The 24,169-nt window shown below is 49.5% G+C and overlaps 1 protein-coding gene across 2 annotated transcripts in view; it reads right to left on the reverse strand.

Annotated features, from left to right (window-relative positions):
- The window catches only part of Syne3 (spectrin repeat containing nuclear envelope family member 3), an 85,579-nt gene that overhangs the window by 45,347 nt on the left and 16,063 nt on the right, over positions 1 to 24,169 (reverse strand). Inside the window, exon 2 of one of the 2 annotated variants that reach the window (XM_059280030.1) lies at positions 5,079 to 5,236. In XM_059280030.1, coding sequence (XP_059136013.1) covers positions 5,079 to 5,222 — 144 coding nt within the window. In that variant the 5' untranslated portion in view covers positions 5,223 to 5,236. Of the gene's footprint in view, positions 1 to 5,078; positions 5,237 to 24,169 lie in introns of those variants that run through there. The other variant, XM_059280031.1, reaches the window with a different exon arrangement.

Here is a 24,169-nt window from a genome sequence, read left to right on the forward strand (position 1 = left end):
AGAGTCTCAAGTAAAGGATCTTCCTGATCAGATTGGCCTGTGGCCAGGTCTGTGAAGAAATTGTCCTGATTGTTCGTTACCTGTTGTGGGTGGCACCATCCCTAAGCAGGTGGGCCTGGGCTGCGTGTGTGTGTGTGTGTGTGTGTGTGTGTGTGTGTGTGTGTGTGTGTGTGAGAGAGAGAGAGAGAGAGAGAGAGAGAGAGAGAGAGAGAGAGAGAGAGAGATGGATGACAGAAAGACAAAGACAGAGAGCAGAATGTTCCTCTGTGGTTTTTCCTTCAAGCTCTTGCCTTGAGGTCCAGCCCCAACGTCCTTCACTGATGAATTGTGACCTGGAAGTGTTAGCCGAATAATCTCTTTACAGTCCACTTTTGGTTACTGTGTTTATCACAGCTGCAGGATGAAACTGGAACACACAGTATGCCCCTTTACCCCTCTGATATGCCTCTAGCCCTGTGCCCCATTATCATTCAGGGGTACATCCCCTCTAGATGTCCTGCATCTTTTTTTTTTTCCTGAGACAGGGTTTCTCTGTGTAGCCCTGGCTGCCCTGGAACTTGCTCTGTAGACCAGGCTGGCTGTGAACTCACAGAGATCCACCTGCCTCTGCCTCCCAAGTGCTGGGATTAAAGGCATGTGCCGCCAGCCCCAGCTCAACATCCTACATCTTTAACCTCATCCTGCCTTCAGCTGTCTGAGGGTGGGCATGAGGCACAGCAGGCAGTTAACCACAGCTACCATCACTAGTGTTATTATTCCACCTCACAGACTGAAGCTTGGCCTCCCTATCAGGTGACGGGACCAAGTCTAGGGCCATGTATGGACTAATAGGGTGACCTTTGCCATGTGACTTCTGTACTTCAGGCCTATGACAGGCAGGCAGGATGGTTACAATACCAGAGATAAGCTAAGTCACATGTTAGCATGCTTCACTGCACTAGGCACCAGTAACTATCCACTATTATTACATTGTTTTTGCAGACAACAGAATCCATTTTTTCTCTTATTACCACCTACTTGCTTGACTTATTGGCAGTTCCCCTTGGTCTAACCTTAAGCTTAGTTACCAGCTTTCTCACACTCATGTCCTGGGCAGCCTGGTTGTCTCTGTGCCTTCTAGGTGGATGGAGAAGGAAGGGATCCTGACATTCAGATGTGGCCTTCTCTGACAGTGTGTGACCTCAGGCAGGTCGCACGACTGCTCTATGCATCCCTTTCACTCCAGTGACAATATAGAAATCCCTGCTATGTCCAACTTACATACTGTTTTAAGCATATTGACAGAACATGCAAGTAAGCATTTTTGTCAACTGTAGCGTAATTGGACAGACCCTCTTCCAACACATGTACATAGTCCCCAGCCCTCTTTTTTGCTTCCTATGATCAAAGTTAGCCAGGATGACAACATGGAGACTTCCCACTCACACATGCTATTGAAGAGTGAAACTTAAGAGTCCCCTCCCCTTTCCCCTGTCTCTGTGTGGGACCAGGTCAAGTGGAGAGTGGGGAGCATCCTTACAAGAGGGAAGAGGTTTTGTTTGTTCTGTGGGGTGGCAGGACATGACAAGTCACCCTCGATGGGCAGTAGCTATGTCAGGCCCCCAGACAAGAACCTGCTGTGGATATCGCTCTGTATGCTGTGAATGTGTTGCTCTGATTGGTTAATAAATAAAGTGCTGATTGGCCAGTAGCCAGGCAGGAAGTATAGGCAGGACAAAGAGAGAGGAGAATTCTGGGAACAGGAAAGCTGAGTCAGGAGTTGCCAGCCAGACACAGAGGAAGCAAGATGTAAAAGTACTGGTAAACCACAAGCCATGTGGCAACTTATAGATTAATAGAAATGGGTTAATTTAAGATATAAGAACTAGATAGCAAGAAGCTTGCCATGACCATACAGTTTATAAGTAATGTAAGTCTCTGTGTGTTTACTTGGGTCTGAGTGGCTGCAGGAGCCAGGTGGACACAGGAAAACTTTAGCTACAAGAACCTGTGTCCCACTCAGTAATAATCAGTCATGAGAAAGACAGCAATAACCCCATGGCCAGGGTAGACTGAAGAAGCAAGAGCCACTTACGGAATGCTCTAGACTGAGCATCCAGTGTGCAGGATGCCACCCACCACCAGGAACAGGGGCCTGCAGTATGGCTGGGGATGAATCTTTTGCCTGCCAGAGATTTGATCTGACTAATAATAATAATTAGGAGACAGTATCTCTCATGCCCAGATGGATGCAGAAGCCGTCACAGTCCTCACACCTGTTATGTTGCTCACTCCAGTTTTACAGCTAAGAATGTTGGGGACCCTCAGAAGCCAGGGGTCGAGACTAAAGCCGCCTGGGAGGATCCTAGGTCCCTGAGTCTCACGGGGATCTGCTAGCCTCTGCCAACCAAGAGATCCTTTAACTTGGGGGAAGAAGTGAAATTCAGCCTCCCAGACCACACCCCTAAGGAACCTGCCCTGCCTATGAGGTGACAAGGACAAAGCTCTCCTTCCCAAAGCTAAGTGCCCTACTGAGTGATCTCGCCTTTGCCCACCTGATCTCCCATCGGAGGGACGGGCAATCAATTTTCAGGCCAGCAAAGGATTCATTCCCAGTCATACTGCAGGACCCTGTTCCTGGTGGTGGGCAGCATCCTGCACACTGGATGCTCAGTCTAAGTGGCTCTTGCTTCTTCAATCTGCCCTGGTCATGGAGGTATTGCTGTCTTCCTCAGTGTCTTGGAGAGACAAGAAAGTGCCCGAGACTCTCTGCTCTTTCCAATCATGTAATCATGATGCTTTCTTGAAAGGAGCTGAAAGGTCCCAGAGGAGACAGAACACTAAAAAAGCCTCCCTTCCCCAGACCTAGAGGCTTGCTCCCTACCTGTCACCAAGCAAGAAGGGACATTTGCTGTGCCCGAGGCCAGGAGGGGCTGAGGCCACAGCAGAGAAGGGGGAGGTGGAAGGACAGAGAGGAAGAATTGGTCCCTCCTTCTGCCACACTCACCCTGCCATGGCATGGGGGCTCCCTTCTGTAGCTTTTGCTCGGCATAAGGGCCCTTACCGGCGAGCGGGGATCCCAGGGAAGTCTGGCAAGACAGGAACAGCAGAATCGCTCTGCTGGTTCAGAGCAGCTGGTGGCAAAGATGGCGTGTGGATTAGATGGAGAGAAGGAGGCAGTAAAGCTAGAGCAGACTTTCTCAAGGGCTTCCCCTCAACCCAGCCAACACTAGTTGACCACAGGCTGGGCACGGCACTGGACAGTATGGCCCATTGTGGGATTTCCTGCAGGACAGAGGGAGGGCTGCAGACCAGAGAATCATGAAAGGAACTAGAACTGGGAAAAATCCAAAAGGGCTTCTTGGAGGAGGCAGCATTGATGCCAAGCATGGAAATGGTGCCTACAATCGGAAAGGCAGAGGAGCAAAAGTGGAGAAGCAAGACATAGCTGTGGATGCACACACCTGGCTTCTGGAAGCCAGACCCCAGCAAATGCTAAGGTGCCCCTGATCAGAACAAGGCCTAGAAGCTGGTGAGAAATCTGAGGATGGGACTCAAGTGCAGGGCCCAGAAGGCTGGGAACCACAGAGTGAAAAGAATGAAACATGGGGACTTGGAAGAGGATCTGGGAGCTCTGTGACCACAAGTATGGTCAGTGTCCCAGTGTCCTAGCCCACAGGAATCAGGTGGTCCTCCCAATTCCAGGGCTGAGCCCATCCACACATACATACATGCATACACATACAAGCATGTGTGTGCGCGCACACACACATGCACACACTCACCAGCCTAGACAACAGCTCCTCCCAGCCCTCACTCACAACCTGCCAGCCTCACGTGATGAGCTGCTGGGGAAGGGCACTGGAGGACACGGGTGCTGATGGGCAGTGATGGGCAGGAGGGTGCCAGGAAGCCAGCTGGGGGCAGAAAAGCCTGGCAGTATTTCATTTCACACGCTCACTCATGCCAAGCTGATGGGTATTCTGAGGAGACACAGTTCATGGGCAAAGCCTAGTAACAGGAAATAGAGGAGGATCGTGTAGTCTTAGGAGGGGTAACAGCAAAGGGGGGTGGGGTGGGGTGTCTCAGACATGATGATTTCTAATGCCAGGTGAAGTTTAGTTTTCCTTTGGTAGACAATGGGAGGTGTGGAGAGCTTCAGAGGAAGACAACAGAAGACTCTTGATGGTTAGTCTCAACTGTTAACTTGACAGGATCGAGAGCCACCTGGGAGATTGGCAAAGCACACTTCTCGGTGTGTCTGTGCGAGCTCTGACCAAATCAACATATGTGTATACCTGTGTGTATGCAACATGTACGTCCACAGAGGCTGAGAGAGAGTGTCTGATCCCCGGGAGCGGGAGTAACAGGCAGTTGTACGCTGCCAACATGGGTGCTGGGAACTGAACTCGGGTCTTCTAAAAGAATGGCAAGTACATGTAATTGCTGAGCCATTTTCCCAGACTCCTCCCACATTTTTAATAATTTATTTTATTTTTAGTTATGTGTATATGTGCCTGTGTGAGGGTATGTGCATGTGAGTGCAGGTGCCAGCGAAGACCAGAAGACAACAGATCCCCTTCAGCTAGAGTTACAGGTGGCTGTGGGCTACCTGAGAGGCGTGCTGGGAACTGAGTCCGAATCCTCTTCTAGAGCTGGATGACATACTTAGAGCTGAGGCATCTCTCCAGCCTTCAACCAGTGGTTCTTAATTGCTCCCTACTGAGGGTAGAAGTGGGCTGATCCAGGCCTAGCAGAAGCCTTGGATTTAAGAAGTGGGTATTGGGCAGAGCCAAGTCTGAGCCAACAGGGTTAGGGGACTCACCTGTATGTGCAGATGTCCCCCCATCCCCACCCCAGATGGAAGGAGGGACATTTTGTGACAGAAGCCTGGATGAGCAGCTGGGTCATCATATAGAACTTTCTGGAAGATCAGAACCTCAGCCTCAGCCCCAAACCACCTTATCAGAATGTATATTTAAGCAAAATGACCAAGACATCTAAACACAGGTCAGGGTGTGAATGACTCTAGTCTCTCAGCCACAGGAGGAGGGAGATGGCCGATGCCACAGCGCCAGCAAAGCCCGGCCACTGCCTACCTCTGTCTCGCGCAACCGTGCCTCCAGGGCCGCTCGGGGCCCCTGTGTGTTGTCATTGACCTGAAGCTGCTCCTGTACCACCTTCATCCATGCCTGGGCATCTTCCACACTTCTGTCAAAGTCCTCCTGGGGCTGCTGCGTCATGGCACCTGTGGAGACTGAGAAGGACCACATGAGGTCAGAGCTATGGAGAGACCCCAGGCAGCAGCAGGCACAGCATACCAGTGCTCCCCACGATGCTCCCCACTTGGCACAGTGGTTAATCCTAGGTGCCCAGTGCTGGAAATGGACAGGGAGAAAGTCGGTACAGCCTCTGCTGTGCGGCGAGCAGTAGCTGGTAGAGACATCCCCTTGTCACGTAGCCTCCCTGTCCCGTTCTCTAGCTTGGGAGCAAGGTGGCTCCTATCTACATTCTCAGGCCCTCCACAAAGCTCTCAAAGCTCACAGACAGAGAAGGCGAGACCCCAAATGAGCTTGATTTGAATAGATCCAAGCCCTCAACTGAAAGAACACTGCCCCGGGCATCACAGAAGCCCAGAGCACTCCGAAATGAACACGGCAAGGAGACGACCGTGTGAGTTTATATTGTTCCCACTTCACACCAACTTGGGTCCCCAGCAATTCTTGTTTGTGTCCCTCTGTGGAGCGGGAGGTGGGGGAGAGAGGTGCCCTCACAGACACAGGCAATCAGCTGACCCAGCCCATCTGATAAAGCCCACCCGTTCCTTAGTGATACCTGCCAGCTGGGGCAAGCCACGCACCCCCACCAATCCCCACGGCTGGGCTGCTCCTAACCTCATCCTGCACTGTGAGTGCAAAGACTCAGATGTTCTCATCCAGCGTTCTCTAAAATCCCATTAAACCAGGACAAAACTCTTTTGCATTCCGATTCTAGGTGTCAGCTGACAGCGACTATAACCTGCTTTGGATTAAGGTTATTTACATCCACATTCTGTGTGAAGGGATTGGGTCTGACTTATCTGCCAGTCTCCCATGATGCCTTGCACAGAACGTCCAAGGTTGCTGGAAGAAGCAGCCCAGAATGGGTGTACACTCTAACACTAAACTCTCCCCACACCATTTTCTCATTATTTTGTTTTATTGCAAATGCTGGGGATGGGACACAGGGCTGGCTGTGCGTCTGCTAAAGAAATACCCTACCATGGAGCTGCATCTCAGCCATGCTACTACTTAAAATGGCGAAATGTGGCCTGGAGAGATGGCTCAGCGGTTAAGAGTACTCACTGCTCTTCCTGAGGACTGGGGTTCAATTCCCAGCACCTACATGGCAGCTAACAATTGTCTCTAACTCTAAGATCTGGCACCTTCACACAGCCATACATACATGCAGATAAAACACCAATGCAAGTGAAATAAAAGTAAATAAATCATTTAAAAAAAATAAAAATAAAATGACAAAAATGTGTAGGACATGAGTAGAAGGTGCCTATAGGGCAGAAAGTAGAGGTCTAAAGAGAGGGGAACAAGAGGGGGTGATGGGCAAGGAGATAAAATATCTAAAATATTACATAAGCTCACTCATATGTAAAATCTGTGTTTAATTGTATCACACATGTGCATACACACATGTAACGGAAGCAGAGGGAGACTATTTGGAATGAGGAAAGGAACCAATGGGGGGGATAAAGAGGATGGGGAGGGGAGCTGGGGAGGGGAGCAAAGAGCAATGGGATGTGTGAATGAAAAGTTGTATGTACCACAGATCCTGAAATCTATCATTCTGTATGCTAACTAAAAAAAAAAAATAATAATAATAATAATAGTAATAATAAAGTGGTTAACTGAAAGGAAGCTAGAAAGAAGCAACCTCCATGCCTAACCTCAGGGACTTTGTTTGTATTATGGTCTATGGTGTACTTGCACTTGAGACTCTATAGTTGCCCACAGAACTCAAGCTTAGTGGGGACTTGTGGAAGCGAACCTGAGGATACAACACCAAAGTGAGGCAGAATTATGTATTTAGTATATACCTAACACCTAACAAAAACACCACCAACAAGGGGCTGAGGGGATGGCTCAGCCTTAAGAGCACTGGCTGCTCTTGCAAGTAGACTTGAGTTCATTTCCCAGCACCCACATGGTGGCTCACAACCACCTGTTACTCCAGGGGTGTCTGACGCCCTCTTCTGGCCTCCACAGGCACTGCATGCATACACATGGTACACAGACATACATAAAACAGACATAAATCTTAAAAAAAAAAAAAGATCAACACTAAAAAGAAAAAAAATCCACTCATATAAAAAGGTTGGGACTCCTCATTACTGGGCTCATGTGACTAAGTAAGAGTTGAGGGTATGTAGAAGTGGCCCAGCCCCTCAAAGGCCTGGTTGCCCATATATAAGACCTGAGGTTTCTCCTATGAGGAGAGCCACCATGGCCTCAGAAGCTACTTGGCAAAGGGCGATTGTCCCTGCCAAGATCACCACTGAAGGATTCTGCCCCCTTATTTTTACTTATTTTTTAAAATATTTATTTTATTTTTAAGTATGTGTATGTATGTGTATGTGCATATTGAACATGGGTGCCTATAGAGGCCAGACCTGTCAGATCCTGTGGAGCTGGAGTTACAGATGGTTGTGAGCCTCCTGACGTGGGTGCTGAGAATCGAACTCAGATCCTCTGGAAGAGCAGTGCTTCTAACCGCTGGGCCCCCTCTCTAGCCCATCTCGGATTTTCAATCTCACAAAACTTTGTGAAAATTTTCAGGAAAGAGCAGCCATCTTTTTATGATTAAAAAGAATAAGTAAAACCTTTTCCGAACATGACTAAATCACACAAAAAGCCTTGGCTGGGAATCTGGCTGGCCTCAATCCCCATGGCACTGGGTGGAGGAATTTGTGGCAGACAAAGAGACACAGACAAAGGCCGTGCCAGCCATGCTGGGCCAAAGGACATGGGCATGGGTGGGCGGTGCAGGGCAGGTGGCACGCTAGGCGTGGCTGCTGCCCATTCAGAGCTCAGCCCCCAACTTGTTGTTTTCCTTTTAGAGCTATTTTGACATTTTTCTAGAAACTTAATCCACACCTGCAGCCACTCCCCGTCTCTCCGTGCTTCTTTTGAAATGTGCCTTCACGCGTGCTGGCCTCCACATTCGCTCTCTGTGGCCCTGAACTGCCCACTAGCTGCCGGTCTTGTCTAGCTTCCAAGAATTCAGCTTTTATTTTTTTTACAAAGCCAGGAACGTAGGGACAGAAAATCATCCCCAGAGCCTCAGAGGACAGGAGCCCCCTGGTCACTAGCAGAACCCTTTCACGGGCAGGACTTGCTGAGGAGAGCACGCTGGTTCGGTGACCCAGTAACGCACCTCACCGCAGCCAGGGCTCAGCCCAGCCTCAGACGCCACTCACATTGGCTGGGGAGGCTGCAGGCAGAGTTCAGGGGATCTGAACCTCTTGGAGAGAGCTGCCACACCCAGGAATTTCATTAACACAGCGCCCAGCCCACCTCAGGCTGCAGCCCCAGCAGTGAATAAACAGACATAGCCCCGGCCGGCAGCGTTCAGGATGGACAGCTGCCCACAGAGCATGTGTGGCTGCAGGCGGCTAAGCGCCTTCTCAAGTGCAAAGACTGAAGAAAACCAGCCATAATAAGACCCAGTTACCAAACCCAGAAAATCAAATTTGAGACACACTACTACTACTACTACTACTACTACTACTACTACTACTACTACATTAACACAGTAAATCACACAATCTAACCATGGCTCCTATAACTCCCGTAGCTCTGAAATAACATTGGACATAAACAACACTTGGAGACATGTGTGACAGCTGCACCATTAACTAAAAATACACGTGATGGAATGCCAGGCCCCATGGATAGTGGGAGGTGGGGGGGGGTGCTTCCCTGCTGCTTGTGTACGTGGAGGGAAACTATCAGCTCAGGGTTAAGTCGGGGGTAAGGGTGGAGTCAGTTTCCCATCTAAACTCATGGGCCCCCGAGTTCTACCCTGGGGCCCCGTCAGTACAAAGACCTGTATGGGACAGCCTTCATTTAGCCAATGGGGAGAGACTATCTCTGCAAGCAAGTGTAAGAAGCTGAAAGCTGAAAAAGCAAACAAAAGGCTGGAGAGATGATTGAGGGGTTAAGAGCACTTTATGCCCTTGTAGAGGACCCAGGTTCGGTTCTCAGCACCAACAGGGCAGCTAGCAACTTGGCAGTTCACAACTATCTGTAACTAGTTCCGGGGATCCAATGTTTCTTCTGGTCTCTGTGGGCACCAAACACAAACATAGCGTGCACACGCACGCACGCACGCACGCACATACCTGCAGGCAATCACTTATACACTGTCTTGGTGGTCAACTTGACTACATCTGAATTAACTAAAACTCAGGTGGTTGGGCATACCTGTGTTTTGAAGTTGGGAAGACCCACTTTTAAACCTGATCTTTTTTTTTTTTTTTTTTTCCCAGAGCTGAGGACCAAACCCAGGGCCTTGCGATTGCTAGGCAAGCGCTCTACCACTGAGCTAAATCCCCAACCCCCTAAACCTGATCTTTTGAGGTGGGAAGATCCACCTTTAATCTGGGTCACAGCTTCTATAGCCTATATAAAGGACGTGGAGGAAGGAAGCTCTCTCTTTGCCTGCTTTCCCTCACTCTCACTGGCAAGTCCATTCCTTCACTGGCATTAGAGCCTACTTCTTTGGGATTCCAGCATATACCAAAGACCAGTACAGAATCCAGCCTCATGGACTGAACAACTACTGGATTCTTGGACTTTCTGTTGGTAGCCAGCCATTGTTGGACTAGCTGGACCACAGATTATAAGCCATTCTAATAAATCCTGTATGTGTGTGTGTGTGTGTGTGTGTGTGTGTGTGTGTGTGTGTGTGTGTAAATATATATGTGTATGGGACTATATGAATATTGAACATATATTAATATATATGCCTTGACCTCACAAGTGGAAATAGTATTTTAAAAAGAAACTGTACTTAAGGGCTGGAGAGATGGCTCAGTGGTTAAAAGCACTGGTTGTTCTTCCAGAGGTCTTGAGTTCAATTCCCAGCAACCACATAACGGCTCACAACCATCTATAATGAAATCTGGTGCCCTCTTCTGGCATGCAGGCATACATGCAGACAGAACAGTGCGTACATAATAAATAAATAAATAAATAAATAAATAAATAAATAATTTTTTTAAAGAAAAGAAACTGTGCTCATTATAACCTGTTGTACACTTTATGAAGAACTAGAAGGAGAACAAAGTTTCTAAACATGAAGACAGCAAGCAGAGGGACACTGGACACAGGAGAGGGCCACTGGGCACAGCAGAGGGACATTAGGCACAGCAGAGGGACACTGGGCACAGGAGAGGGGCGTTGGGCAGAGCAGAGGGACATTGGGTACAGCAGAGGGACATTGGGCACAGGAGATGGGCATTGGGCAGAGCAGAGGGACACTGGGCACAGCAGAGGGACACTGGGCACAGCAGAGGGACACTGAGCACAGGAAAGGGACACTGGGCACAGGAGAGGGACACTGAGAACAGGAAAGGGACATTGGGCACAGGAGAGGGACACTGGGCACAGCACACTAAATATGGATAGATAGTTTTATGTATTGATCAAAAGAAAACATAAAATTAAATGAAGCTTTAAAAGAATGCTTTCCCAGGGTGGGAGAGATCACTCGAAGGTTAAAAGCACATACTGCTTTTGCAAAGGAACTGAATTCCAGCACCCACATTGGACAGCTCACAACCACCTGTAATTCCAGTTCCAGAGGAATCCTATACCTCTGGCCTTCATGGACACTACTCACATGTACATACCCACCTATACACATAATAAAAATAAAATATTTTCTTAAATGCTTTTGAAGAATCTAGTAGATTCCAAATATGTTTCAAGTAAATCCATTCCATGTGGTCTATTTTTTAAAATTAATAAACATTTTTCCTCTTAGTTTCCAACTGCTCTTTCTACCCATATTTGTGATTTGGGTGTCATTTGAACAGTTTTCTGGGAGTTTCTTCAAGGCATCTATATGGATGTAGTGGATCAAAGGAACCAAGAAGTTGCCAAAGGACAAAAGGGACCCAAAGATCAATCATCAGGCTGCAGAGAAAAGGAGATGGTGACATTACCAGACCTGCATTGGAGGTGGCAGGGAGGAACAAGCCAGTAAGCAGCACCCCTCCATGGCCTCTGCATCACCTCCTGCCTCCAGGACCCTGCCCTGTTTGAGTTCCTGTCCTGACTTCCTTCAATGATGGACTATGATGTGGAAGTGTAAGCCAAATAAACCCTTCTCTCCCCAACTTGCTTTTGGTCATGGTGTTTCATAGCAGCAATAGAAACTGTGACTAAGACAATGAGTATAGGCACAGACGGGATGGGGAGAGGCAGGTAGGAGGGGATTGGGCCAGAGCAAGGCACACTGTCCATTTAAAGACTCCCTTGATCCTGATTCTGGCCCTTGATCCAGAGCAAATGGCTGAGCTGCAATTTGGTGTCAAGGGACCAGTCTTGCAGGAAGGGCAGGGTTCTTAGCATTGACAAAATTGCCCAACATGGCCTCCTGCCCACTGGGGTTCCATGTCCTGTCTGCCAGGGTCAGTTAGACCTCCCTCCCTCTCCTTTCCTTTGCCCAAGCTAAAGCTGCAGGTACTTGGCTCTGTACTGCCGTTGGTAAGGGGCTGGACCCCTGGCCTCAGTCATCTTGTGCTGGTTTGTGTTTCTGTCAACTTGTCGTGAGCTGGGGGTCATCCAGGAAGGGGGAACCTCATTTGAGGAAATGACTCTGTCAGATTTGTAGGCAAGTCTGTGGGGGCATTTTCTTGATGAAAGATTAATGTAGGAGGGTCCAGTCCACTGCGGGTGGTGCCACCCTGGGCAGGTAGTCCAGGGGTGGGATAAGAAAGTGAGCTGAGCAAGCCACAAGGAGCAAGTACTCCTCCGTGGCCTCTGCTTCAGGTCCTGCCTCGAGTTCCTGCCCTGACTTCTTCCCTCCTTCATGATGTGCCTTAACCTGTGAGCCAAATAAACCCTTTCCTCCCCAGGCTGCTTTTGGTCATGGTATTTATCACAGCAATCGAAAGCAAACTAAAACAGACAGACAGACAGACAGACAGACAGACACACACACACACACACACACACACACACACACACACACACCACCGTAGTTGCATGCCCTGCAATATTGCTTGCCCTCCAGTGATGCAGGGCATCCTTCATGTGCCTGCGATATAGCAGCAGTTCTCAACCTGTGGGTCGTGACCCTTTGAGACTATCAGAAAACACAGATATATACAGTATGATTCGTAACAGCAGGAAAATAATCATTATAAAGTAGCAATGAAAATAATTTTATGGTTGGGGGTCACCACAACATGAGGAACTGTATTAAGGGGTCGCAGCATCAGGAATGTTGAGAACCCCTGCTCTATTGGGAGGGTTTATACCTATTCACTTAATCAACCTTCAAAGGCCCATGCAAGCACTTACCATTCTCCTTTCTGTGGAGATGAGAAAACTGGGGTTTGTGGATTCTAAGAAGCCTGCGAGCAGCACAGACAGGACTTGAATCCAGACAGCTCAAGTCTAAGCCCTTTTTTCTTAGCCCTGAGTGCTACCCAGCGTGCCTACCCCAGCGTATGCCAGGCCTCCACTGAGAGGTGCCAAGTGACGTGGGCAGCTGGAGCAGCCAGCCCTCTGTGGGCCATCTTCAGAGACCTGGTCTCAGATCGAGAACCTAGACTTTTGGACAAGCTCTATGGGACAGCCAGGCCCCCTCAGACTTACTGCACTGGCCGCTTTTCCCTGTGCCCACCCACTTGACCTCCCGGCACTGAACCAGGGCTCCCGAAGGGGTGGAGAGGAGCTCATGACCAAGGAAGGCCAAGGTCCTTCCGAGAAGTTACATCCTGGGGCTCCTGCCTGGTCACCCTAGCTGGCCCACCACACACTGACCCTGAGTCCTGAGGGGCATGCTCCCTGGGCTGTGACTCACCGGACTCAGCAGTGACTCAGTCCTTCCCTGCCACATATGGTTCCCACCCTTCCATTCTCCTTCCCTCTGGCCTCTTATACAAAGATAGAATTTCACGATCTGAGCTCCAGCTGGTTTTAATCCTTAAGCTTCTCCAAGTGCGCTGAGGGAAGGCTCCCTTCCTCTGCGTCAAGGGGGATGGTGGAGGGTGCTGCAGAGAGGTCGCCATCCACAGTGCCAGAGCGACGGTCCTTGGGATTCTCTTTCACTGTGCTAACAGAAGGTGATTCTAAGAGTGGAGTGTAAGAAGGAGGGCTGGGGGACTCTCAGGGAGCGTGAACTGGCTATTGAACCTGAATCCTGCCCCATTCACCATACCCCCCTGCAGGGCAGCAGAATCTAGACTTAGGAAGAGCCCAATGTCTTACCCCATCTTGGAGATAGTGAAACAGTAGTAGACATTCTAAGGGACCGAGTGAAATGTGCACAAGCTTTGGAGAGGTGAGGTGCCACTACTATCTCGGTCCACTAGGTATGCAGTCAGTCAGCTCTCGATGTCCAGGGCTTCCACATCCATTGATGCAGCCAACCACATTGATCAATCTTTCTTTTTTTTTTTTTTTTTTTGAGATAGGATCTCACTATGCACCCTTGGTTGGCTTAGAACTCACTATGTAGACTAGGTTGGCCTTAAACTCATAGAGATCCTCCTGCCTCTGCTTCCTGAGAGCTGGAATTAAAGGTGTTTTGTTGTTGATGTTTTACGTTGCATTTGAGCTGGGCACAGTACTGTATACCTGCAATCCCAAAGCTCAGGAGGTGGAGACAGGAGGATCAGGAGTTCAACGTCATCCTCAGCAACAAACTGAGTTTGATGCCAGGCTGGGCTAGATGAGGCCCTGTCTCAGCACCCCCACCCCACCACCATCAACAATAAAACCTTTGCATTCGTCAGCCAGTGCACTCCTGCAATCCCAGTACACAGGAGGCTAAGGCAGGAGGATTGCTTCATGTTTGAAGCTACCCTGGGCTAGCTATGCAGTGACTTCAGGTCAGCCTGAACTGCATAACAAGACCCTCTCTCAAAAACAACAACAAAAAGCATATGTCTTTGACATTACCGGCATTTTCTAGTCATTTCCTGAGAAATACAGTGTATCAACTAACGAGAATGCATTGGTTGACTTTGTGGTTCATGCATGCAGGAGGATGCACCCACAGGTTCTATGGAAATGCTATTCCATTTTATCTAAGGGACTTGAGCATGGACAGATTTTGGTATTCACTAGGGAGGGGCCAGGGTCCTAGAACTCATCCCCCTAGGATACTGAGAGATGACTGTCAATGGTTATACAAGAAGCCCCACACTGAAAGAGAGTTATAAGGCTCACTTCAGTTAAAGCCACTGAGAACACAGGCCAGCAACTGCTTTTGATAAAGGGCTCTGAAAGTGGCTTGAGATTGGCCTTTCCATCACAGATAAACAGTCCTTGGCTGTGAAAACTGGCTGCTGCTGGAGCCACCTCTTTCTCTGGTAGACTGACTATAAAATAGCATTCTCAAGGAGCTTCCTCAAGCTCTCTAGCAATAGGCATAGGCTGGGGGATGCCAAGATTCTGCCTGGGAAACTCTGGCATTGGCAACTCAAAGAAGCTGAGAAGGGAAAGGAGGCAAGCAGGCCACTATGGGCACCCCTGGTACAGGCTGGGGCTCCAAAGGCTTTACTATAGCTCCCCAAGTTTGGGCTCAATTAGTGCAGGCTCCAGGAGGACAGCCAATCAGAAGATGTGAAAGTTCACAGGAGTCCTTAGGGGTTCTCCGGCAACAGGGTCAGCTGCTGACAGAGAAGGGGCAGAGCTCAGCAGGCATGGGACTGGCCATCTGCTGTACAACAGATCGTGCTAAGGTGGGTGCTGGGACCACTGGGGCCTGGGATGTAGAATGCCCCATCCCAGGCTGATGCTAGCCAATCAACACAGCTAGGCTTTACAGGAGGGCATGTTAAATGCCTATATTTTACACTGAAGGTGGTAATGTGTATACACACACACACACACACACACACACACACACACACATACACACTCTGAAGACCAATGGGCTAGGCCAGTGGCACCTATCCTCAAACTCCTTAAAAGCCTTTGGAAGTCCTGCTAAATCAAACTGCTACAACTTATCCATCAGATTCTAAAATAGTGGGACAGGAGTTTGAGAGATGACTCAGCAGTTAAAAGCACTGGCTGCTCTTCCAGAGAACCTGAGTTCGATTCCCAGCACCCACATGGAGGCTTACAACCTTCTGTAAGTTCAGTCTAGGGAAATCAGGTGCCCTCTCTGGCCTCTATAGGCACTGAATTCACAAGTATGCATGCAGGCAAAATATCCATACACATAAAGAAACGGAGTGGGGTAGAGACAGAAGAGAGGGAGAGAAAATAAATATGAAGGTGCATGAGTGTGTGAGTGTGAGAGGCCATGGGCAGGTGTGCACATAAATTAGAGACCAGAGGTCAGGCTTCGTGCCCTTCTTCAAGAGACATCCACCTTAGTTTTTGAGAACAGGGTCTTTCACTGGCGAGGAACGTGGTTGGGTTTTTTCCCTCTGTATATGTTGGGGGTGTGGAAGAGAAGGGGGAGTGGAGGAAGAAAGAGAGAGTGTGTATATGTTGGTGTGCACGGGGGCCAGAGAAAACCTTGGTACTGTCCCTTTGAAGTCATCTGCCTTTGTTTTTGTAGGCAGGGTCTCTCACTGGCCTGGAATTCTCCAAGTAGGCCAGACTGGCTAACCAGTGAGACCTGGTATGCACCTGTCTCCACCTCCCCATTACTGGGATTACAAGCATTTGCCTGACTTCCCTAAGCCATTGCCTCTTTCCTCGACGTGCATTTCTGACGACTAATGAGCATTTCGGGATGATCAGGGCTCCGGGAGGACAGGGCTTATTCCAGCTGTGTGTGCAGCTGTTCTGGTCATATATATGGGGTGAGGGGAGCTACCAGACCTTGCCTGGTTTGAGTGAGCACGAGCTAAGGACAGACACAGGAACTCAGTCACAGTCCATCTTGGCTCCCTGCACTCTGGCCTATATTGCCTCAGCCATTTCTTTTCCAGAACACAGAGCAGGCTTCTAGAGTGGAGCCAGTCTCCAAGTATCTATCATCTCCAAATTCTAATGGCTGTCACCACAGGAAACTTCCATAGGATTCTGTAGAGCAATTAATAGTCCAAAGTGTTGTTCTCTGTCTCCCCAGAGGCACTGAAGGTCACCTGAGGAGCTGGTTGCTCTCAAAGATGGCAGGGTTCCCTGATGTCACCTCCCTGTGACAACTATGTCTCCCAGAACTCTTAAACTCCAGGTTTGTTGCCTCTGCCCCCAGCAAGTTGTCTCTCCCATCCCCAAGGAGCTCAGTACCTACTCTGAGGAAAAGGCACCAACAGAGTCCCATTTGGGAAGGTGTGGTCAGGGAGCAGGCAAGGCCAGAAGCTTTCCCTTAGGAGTATCACCCAGAGCCGTTCTCACAATATGGGGAGAAGGAAATTCTAGGACAGCAGATCTGTCCTGCCCACACCTCAGCAGGGAACATAGTGCTCACATGCCCAGGTACTTGCAGAAGGAATATCCAAGAGCCTGTCTGGGCTGGGAGGACAGTTCACCAGCTCCTGGCCTGGAGACCTGTTGTGGAATATTATTTTAAGATGTTTTACAATCGTTTATACTGTGGAATATTTGTTTAATGATGCAAAGATGTGTCGCATTCTTTTATGTTGCATTTGTTTAACTCTGTGAAGCTGTGTTACTGTGCCTGTCTAAAACACCTGATTGGTCTAATAAAGAGCTGACCATCCAATAGCAAGGCAGGAGAAAGGATAGGCAGGGCTAGCAGGCAGAGAATAAATAGAAGGAGAAGAACATGAAAGGGGGAGCAAGAAAAGGAGGAGAGAGGACACCAGGGGCCAGACACCAGCAACACAGGCAGCCACGGAGTAAGACAGAAAGAAAGGCATATAGAATAGAGAAAGGCAAAAGCCCAGAGGCAAAAGCTAGATGGGACAATTAGTTAAGAAAAGTTGGCTAGAAACAAGCCAAGCTAAGGGCAGGCATTCATAATTAAGAATAAGTGTTCCTGTGATTATTTAGGAGCTAGATGGCAAGTCCTTAAAGAGCAAAGAGCCTAGGAGTTAAAAACAAACAAACAAAAAAAACAAAGTAAAATAAAACAAAACAAAAAAACAACCATATGGACCCTCCCTGTGAAGACCTGACTCAGCAAGGCGGAGTCATCCAGGAAGTCACATCCTGTCCCCACAAGTGTCCAACCCCAGCATCCCTGTGCTCACCACTCACCCTTCTCACTGGTGCTATGTGGTCCTGGGAATTGAGGCACATGCCAAGCTAGCACTGGCCCAATCCCCAGTAACTCTGTCTCCTCAGGCAGGATTTTTACCCACATAAGGGGGAAGTCCCAGAACCCACTAGACCTGCCTGGCCAGCTAGCCACTTCCTGGGCCCCTCCCATGAAACCTGTGCCTCCTCACAGGACTGTGGACCACAGTGACCATGGACCTCCTCACTGCACATTTCCCCTTGAGACTTCAGACATGACAGCTCACTTGTTTCCCTCAACCCCCATCCCTCCTTATTTTACAAGACCGGGTTTGCTATGTTGTCCAGGGCTCAACCTCTTGAGTATCTGGCACTACAGACACAGTCACCATGCCAGCCTCATCTTACTGGTTTTTTTTTTTTTACACTTGTGATCCAGTGTACCCTTCCTGGACTTCTGAGCTCATAGACTCCACCATGCTCTGTGCAAACCTCTCACCCTCCACACTCTTTACTGTGCTCACACCAGGCCCTGGCTGAAGGCCATGAGGATGAGAGCTGAGTGATGGGGAGAAGGTAGCCAGGAGGAACCTGCTCCAAGTCCTGGGATGCTGCTTGCCAACTCTTTGAATAAGTGGCTCTCTGGGGACAAAACCAGGCACTCTGAATCAACAGCCTAGAGGGTGTAAAGCCAGAAAAACAAACAGACCTCACCCATTGTGCATCAGGCAATCTGAGCTCCAAAAGGCACCTCTGTAAGCTCTGTCCCACCCTCCTGCGGGCCCCCAGAGCTCTCTCCAGAGGACCTGGACTGCCATGTAGCTTTGAGGCTGTCACAAACAGCATCAATCCGGAAGATCAACAACCTATACACAGGCCTCTGAGCTCTGAGTTTGTGTGCCCATGCTCCTGTGAGAATATAAACACACACAAGGTCTTGCCCTGGCCTGCTCTGATTCAGACACTGGGAACAGTAAGTACTCACAGAATGTGTGAATGGAGAGATGATGAACCTGGCAATGTACATGGGAATCTTTCCCCTGTTGGAACTTAGTAGGTCTTCAAGATGTGCTCTCTGCTTATTTCATTCCTTGATAAACACTTTCAACCAGCTCAGGAAGCCTGAGAAAGGCCAGAACCAGAGGCAGGAGTGGACTCTGTTTGCCCCCAAGTAAGAGCTTTCTGAAGGCCATAAGTGGGGGACACAGGTCTCAGTGCAGGCCCCTCCACCCATGAACTCTGAAACCCAGTCTCTTCCCAGCTAAAACAGGACCAGTGGTTGCCACCTGGCTTCCAAGCCCTTCCAGATGAGTGAGCTTGAAGTGGGAAGGTTGCTGATAGGGGACGGGGCACCTGGATTCCCTCAGGACATATTTCTAACAGACTCACTGGAAATACCGGAAATGCTTGCAGCCCCAAGTATGAAGCACTATCATTAACATCTTCTGTTCTGACCTTCTAAAGGCTAATTGTGCCACGTTACCATGTTACAAGGCGTCTTAGCCCTGGGCTGGAAAACCACCTGCAGAGGAGCCTTCAAAAGCCGCCTTAAATGCTACATTGTTCCACACTACAACTCCAGCCATTGTCTACAGCACTTACACGCTCTAGGGGCAAATCTGCAGGAGGAGGATGCTATAATTAGTTCTACGTTATGAATAAGGAAATGAGACCTTAAATAGCCTGCTCACGAGCCTGAAGAGCCAGGTGAAGGCTGGAGTGGTTGGGCTCCAGAAGTTTCCCACAGCCACTTGCTCAGCATCCAGTGGGTCAGTAGGTTGTCAAGGTGACCAGCTGGTGGGCAAGTAAAATGACAGCTGCTTCTGGGAAGCAGGTGGGAGAGGGTTTCCCAGAAGCCCCCTTCATGGTGGTCTGTCTTGCTCCCTTGGTTCCATCTGCCAACCCTTTAGCTTTGGTTCAAGGTTTGCTGAGTGACCCTGTTGGTAGAAGGTCTTGTCGACATCCTCCCGCTGGACCTGCAGCCTTCAGTGCACAGGGCCAGCCGGCCTGCCCCCTTACTGGTTCCTGGACTGCTCATCAATCAGTGTGTGTCTGCTGCTCAGTGCACAAAACCCCCATGCAGTGACACAGAGGAGCGGGCATGCTGCTCTTTACCCAATGAGCACCCACTGACCCTGACATTCTCACACAGCCAGGCTGGAACCACCCCAGGTCTGACTGTGGTTCCAGGTCTCAGGCTGCAGGGTAGGTCTTCATGGCACAATAAAGCCCTTGAAAAAGCCAAGAAGAGGAAGGCTCTAGGCAAACCCCTCAACCTCTGCATGTCACATGGAAATCCTCGCTGGTTGGGCTGTTTTTCAGATGCGAGACTGGAGTTTAGTCAAAAGAGTCATACCGAGATCTTATTTTGAGATGACATCTATGTAGCCAAGGCTAGCTTCAGACTGGACATAGTCCTGCTTCCATCTCCCAGAGTTCTGGGAGTACTGGTGTGTGACACACACTTCGAACTTGCCAGGACCACAGAGCAGTGCAGTGGTAGAGCTAGGGCCAGGATTCATCTTGGCATAAAAGAAACCTGGGCCTCTCGGGGGTGGTGTTCTATTTCTTCACAGATAAAGAAACGATTATCCTCATACAGACAGATTCTTACTTTCCATCAAGGGTGCCAAGAGCATTCACTGGAGAAAGGATGTTTTCAACAAAACATGCTGGACATTACAGACAACAGTACGAAGCTGGAGCTGTCCTTCACGCCATACACAAGCCCTATCACCAAGGGACCAAAGGCTTGAACGTAAGAGCTAGAAACAAAATGTAGTGAGGAAAACACAGCCATGGCACTTCGAGGCAGAAGGACCAGGTGTTCACGGTCACCCTCAACTGTGCAACGAGCCAGCCTGGGCTATGCGAGGCTTTAACTCAAAGAACATTAAAAACTGTGGGCCCTCAAGATGGCTTAGTAGGGCTAAGTCTCACCAATAAATAGATAAATGTATAAAAAATAAAATAAAATAAAAAACCCTGCCCAGTCACACTCTCCATATCCAGTGCCACTGAAAGGTAACTAGTCTCACCAACTTCACGATCATCAGTGACCTACAATTGCCCTGTCAAGGTTATCTATGTGTGCCAGAGGAAGATCCTATAGTTTGGATAAAATGTTACCAAGTTCCAGTTAAAATAGCAAGCTGGGGGGGGGGGGGCAGCCTAGCAGCAGCCATGTGTGTAAGTGCATTGACCAGGCCTTGAGTAACCCTCCACCTTCCAGATGGAGAAACTAAGGCTCAGAGAGACCAGCTCTCCTTTCCAAATCAGACAGCCACTAAGATCCTGACTCGGAAATGGGCCCATGTGTGTCTGTGGCCAGTAACGGTGCCAGCAGTGAGCCGGTAACCCAAATGAGGAAGTGAGTCACAGGCAACAGAGGGGGGCTTCCTTTTTGAGTCAGAACAGGACTTCCCCTCACACCCAGAGGACTGCAGAGATAGACGAGGTGGCAGCTTGGCATCACCGGGCTACCCCCTGCATGTAAGCATCTGTCCCTGATGGGGGGCAAGCATGATGGTATGCATGGCTTTGGCTTAGAGCTATCGGGCCCGGTGAGCCTTCCTCGTGTATTGCCAAAGTACATGGCTGCCAGTGAGTCTAGGCCTGGCCTAGGGTGGACAGCTAAGTAACCTGCAGCTTGGCTCTTCTCATCCCACGTGCAAAGGCCTGTGAAGACACTGTATCCCTGAACAGTCACCTAGGTGCGGCGTCTCTCATCTTCCCACAGGTACCGTGGTCAGCATCTCTTTTCTCCCAAGCTTGGGAGACGCCAAATTCATCTGATGATAAATCACATTTCAACACCCACTCAAAGCTGGTGGGCAAGAGATCACAGAGGTGAACAAGCAGGATCCTGCCACCCCAACCACAGAGCCCTGCTTCTCTCAGCTGACCCTGACCCCAGCACTCAGCCTCTTCCCTCTATTGGAAAAATAGCATCCGTTCTAGGTACTCCCCACACCTGTGGCCCACTTCTCCCATCCGAGACACAATGTTCAGGGACCCACCCCCAGAGTACAAATGTCCTTTAGAAGTGCTCGCTAATGTCACTTTCCAAAATGGGCCATTGTTGGGCTCCTGGACGGCCCACCAGGTGCCATGTACAGCTGTCACTCTAAGTAGCGTTTCAGCATGTGTTTCTCTCCCAGGGAGAATGTCTGAAATTCTCATGAGCCTCCCTGAGGCTCTTAGCCCAAACTAACGTGCTTGCCACAGTGATCTTTGCTATTAGTTATTACTGTAAAAGGCCCAGAATGTTCCATAGAGGAGAAGGCTTGAGCTCTCATTAGCCTTTCAATACTGCTGGACAGTCACACTCACTATGTTCTGACTTCTCGGTCCAACCGGATCATGTGTGAATTTATCATTTGGTTAACCACCAGGGAACCCCAGGGTCCTTCGGGGCTAAGCCACTGTAGACCCCTAGGCACCATCCTAATCAGGAGCCGCTGCTGGTTTGGGCCTTCTGTATGGCATGGGCCATTTTAATCGACAAAACACCATTTGTGGTCACTTGGGCTGAGCAGCCTGACTATCAAAGATTAGAGAAGAGCTAAATCTGGGTGGTGTGGGCTGCTGGGTGGAGCAGGACAAACACCTGTGAGTCACAGCCTGAACCGTACACAGGATTATCCTGCACATGGGGTTCTCAAAGGCTGATTTCCCCAGGACACCTCCTCACCACCGATCAGAGCCGAACAGCTGAGCCAGCCGGCCTGGATTCAAGCCTGACTTTAACGCATTATCAGCCAATGGATGTCACACTTCCAACTACAAAGTCAGTACTGTAACCTGCCCTGACGACTGCTGACCCTGACCGGAAGTCTGATAGTGATAAAGAGCTGAAACCCATGCCCCGCTGGCACACAGTGGGTGCTGCATAAGTGTTTGTTAAATAATACATTCACCAAATGACTGCCCAGCTGTGGGGGGAGGGGGAAGCAGAGGTGCAGTCCAGCAAAAAGAAAATGGCAAAGGAAAATATGTGGCGTCCATCCCACAAAATATCCTGGGCCATTTGCTGTGAGAAATGCGATGAGTAATATTGGGGCCAGAGCTGAAGAGAAGGAGCAGGCTGCCGAACGGTGAACCGTGTGCTCCTGTGCCAGCCGGCAAGCTTTCCTGGAAAGGGTCAGACAGTAAATACATCCTGTGGCCATGTGGTCTCTGTCAAGGCTACCCAAACCTGCCTCGGGGGTGTGAAAGCAGCTGCCAATGACCCCAGAAGGAGCTGGCTATGTTCCAACACCATTTGATTGACAAGAGCGGGTGGTATCTGGCCAGTGGGCACCATTTGCCAACCCTACTGCGCAAATCCTACTAGTGTCAGGAAATGATGGAGACAGAAACAGATGTGGAAAACAGAGCAAAGGAATCCTCAGCACACGCTCTGAACATAATCTGACTGCAGGGGGTACAAGCCTGCATGTTCAGCACTGGGGTCGACTTAGCCACCAAAGGAGACCAAGGCCAGCTTGGGCTATATGCCACCTCTTCTCAAATAATAATAGTAGTAACAAATAAATCTCCTTAAAGCGATAGGAGCAAGGGGTATTTGATCCATTTTAGATTATGTGCAGGTGTGTGTGTATGTGTGTGTGTGCACATGTGCACACATGAGAGAGAGAAAGAGTGAGTGTATGTCCTCAGGTGTTTGTATGTGAGTGCAGGTACCTGAGGAGACCAGAAAAGAACATCAGATCCCCTGAAGCTAGAATTATAGGTGACTATGAGCCTCCAGACATGGGCAATAGGAGCGAGAACTCAGGCACTCTATAAGAGCAGTAGGCTACGCCATCTCCCAGCCCCCATTTGTTTATTTGAAAAGCCCTTGGCAAGTGGTGGTGGCGGTGCTAGCTTTTAATCCCAGCACTCAGGAGGCAGAGGCAGGAGGATCTCTGTGAGTTCTAGGCCAGCCTGGACTACAGTGTGAGATCCAGGACAGCCAAGGCTATACAGAGAAACCCTGTCTCGAAGGGGGAAAAAAAAAAAGAAGAAAAGGAGGAGAAAAAGAAAAGAAGGAAGGGAAGGAAGGAAAGGAAAGCCTTTAATAAACAAAGTGAGGAGCACAGAGTTCCCTAGACTTCCAATGTAAGTTTAGAGTCAAGTACAACATTCACTGCCCGCTATCTAGAAACCAGATAAGCTTCCAAGTCCTTGGACTGACAACTCAATCTGGCTTCCTCATCCGCTGGCTGCATGACCTCAGGGTATTGACCTCTGCTTCTTAATTTCTTTCTGTGTAAGGCGGGTGGCTTCACTTTCAGTCTGAGGAAAACAGCTTCACCAGTTCTCAGGTCCTATAAAACAGCCCAGAGCACTCGGGTTTACTTGATTTAATAAAGGGGCCAGGCTGTGGGTGGGTAAGGGGAGGACCTGAAAGGCTCCTGGTAGGGGTGCCGGAGGGGCATACCAGGATACTTCTACTGGTTTCTCAGGGAATCTTCCAGAGTGTGAGTAGGAGGGGCCAGAGTCTTCTGAGAAACTAGTGGTGTCTAATGGAGTCCGCCCCATGGCAGGAAGCCCCCAGATGCTCAGCAAAGCCTCTCTCTTCCCTCTGCCCCCTCACCCACTCCCCACTGCCTGCCCTCCAGCTTGGCTCTGGTAGCAAGAGCCCCAAGTAGCTCCCAGGTTCAGGCCACCTTGCTGCTACTCCTGTGGGCCCCTCCTTTTCCCCTGCCTCCCTAGTCCCTGTAAGCTGACATCACTGCTTCCGGGAAATCTGCAAAGTGTCCAGCAGAGTTATGCACCTAAGTTCCTTGAATCCTCCTCCTCCTCTTTAAATA

The sequence above is a fragment of the Peromyscus eremicus genome, chromosome 14 (assembly GCF_949786415.1).
Source record: "Peromyscus eremicus chromosome 14, PerEre_H2_v1, whole genome shotgun sequence".
In the NCBI taxonomy this organism is placed as follows: domain Eukaryota; kingdom Metazoa; phylum Chordata; class Mammalia; order Rodentia; family Cricetidae; genus Peromyscus; species Peromyscus eremicus.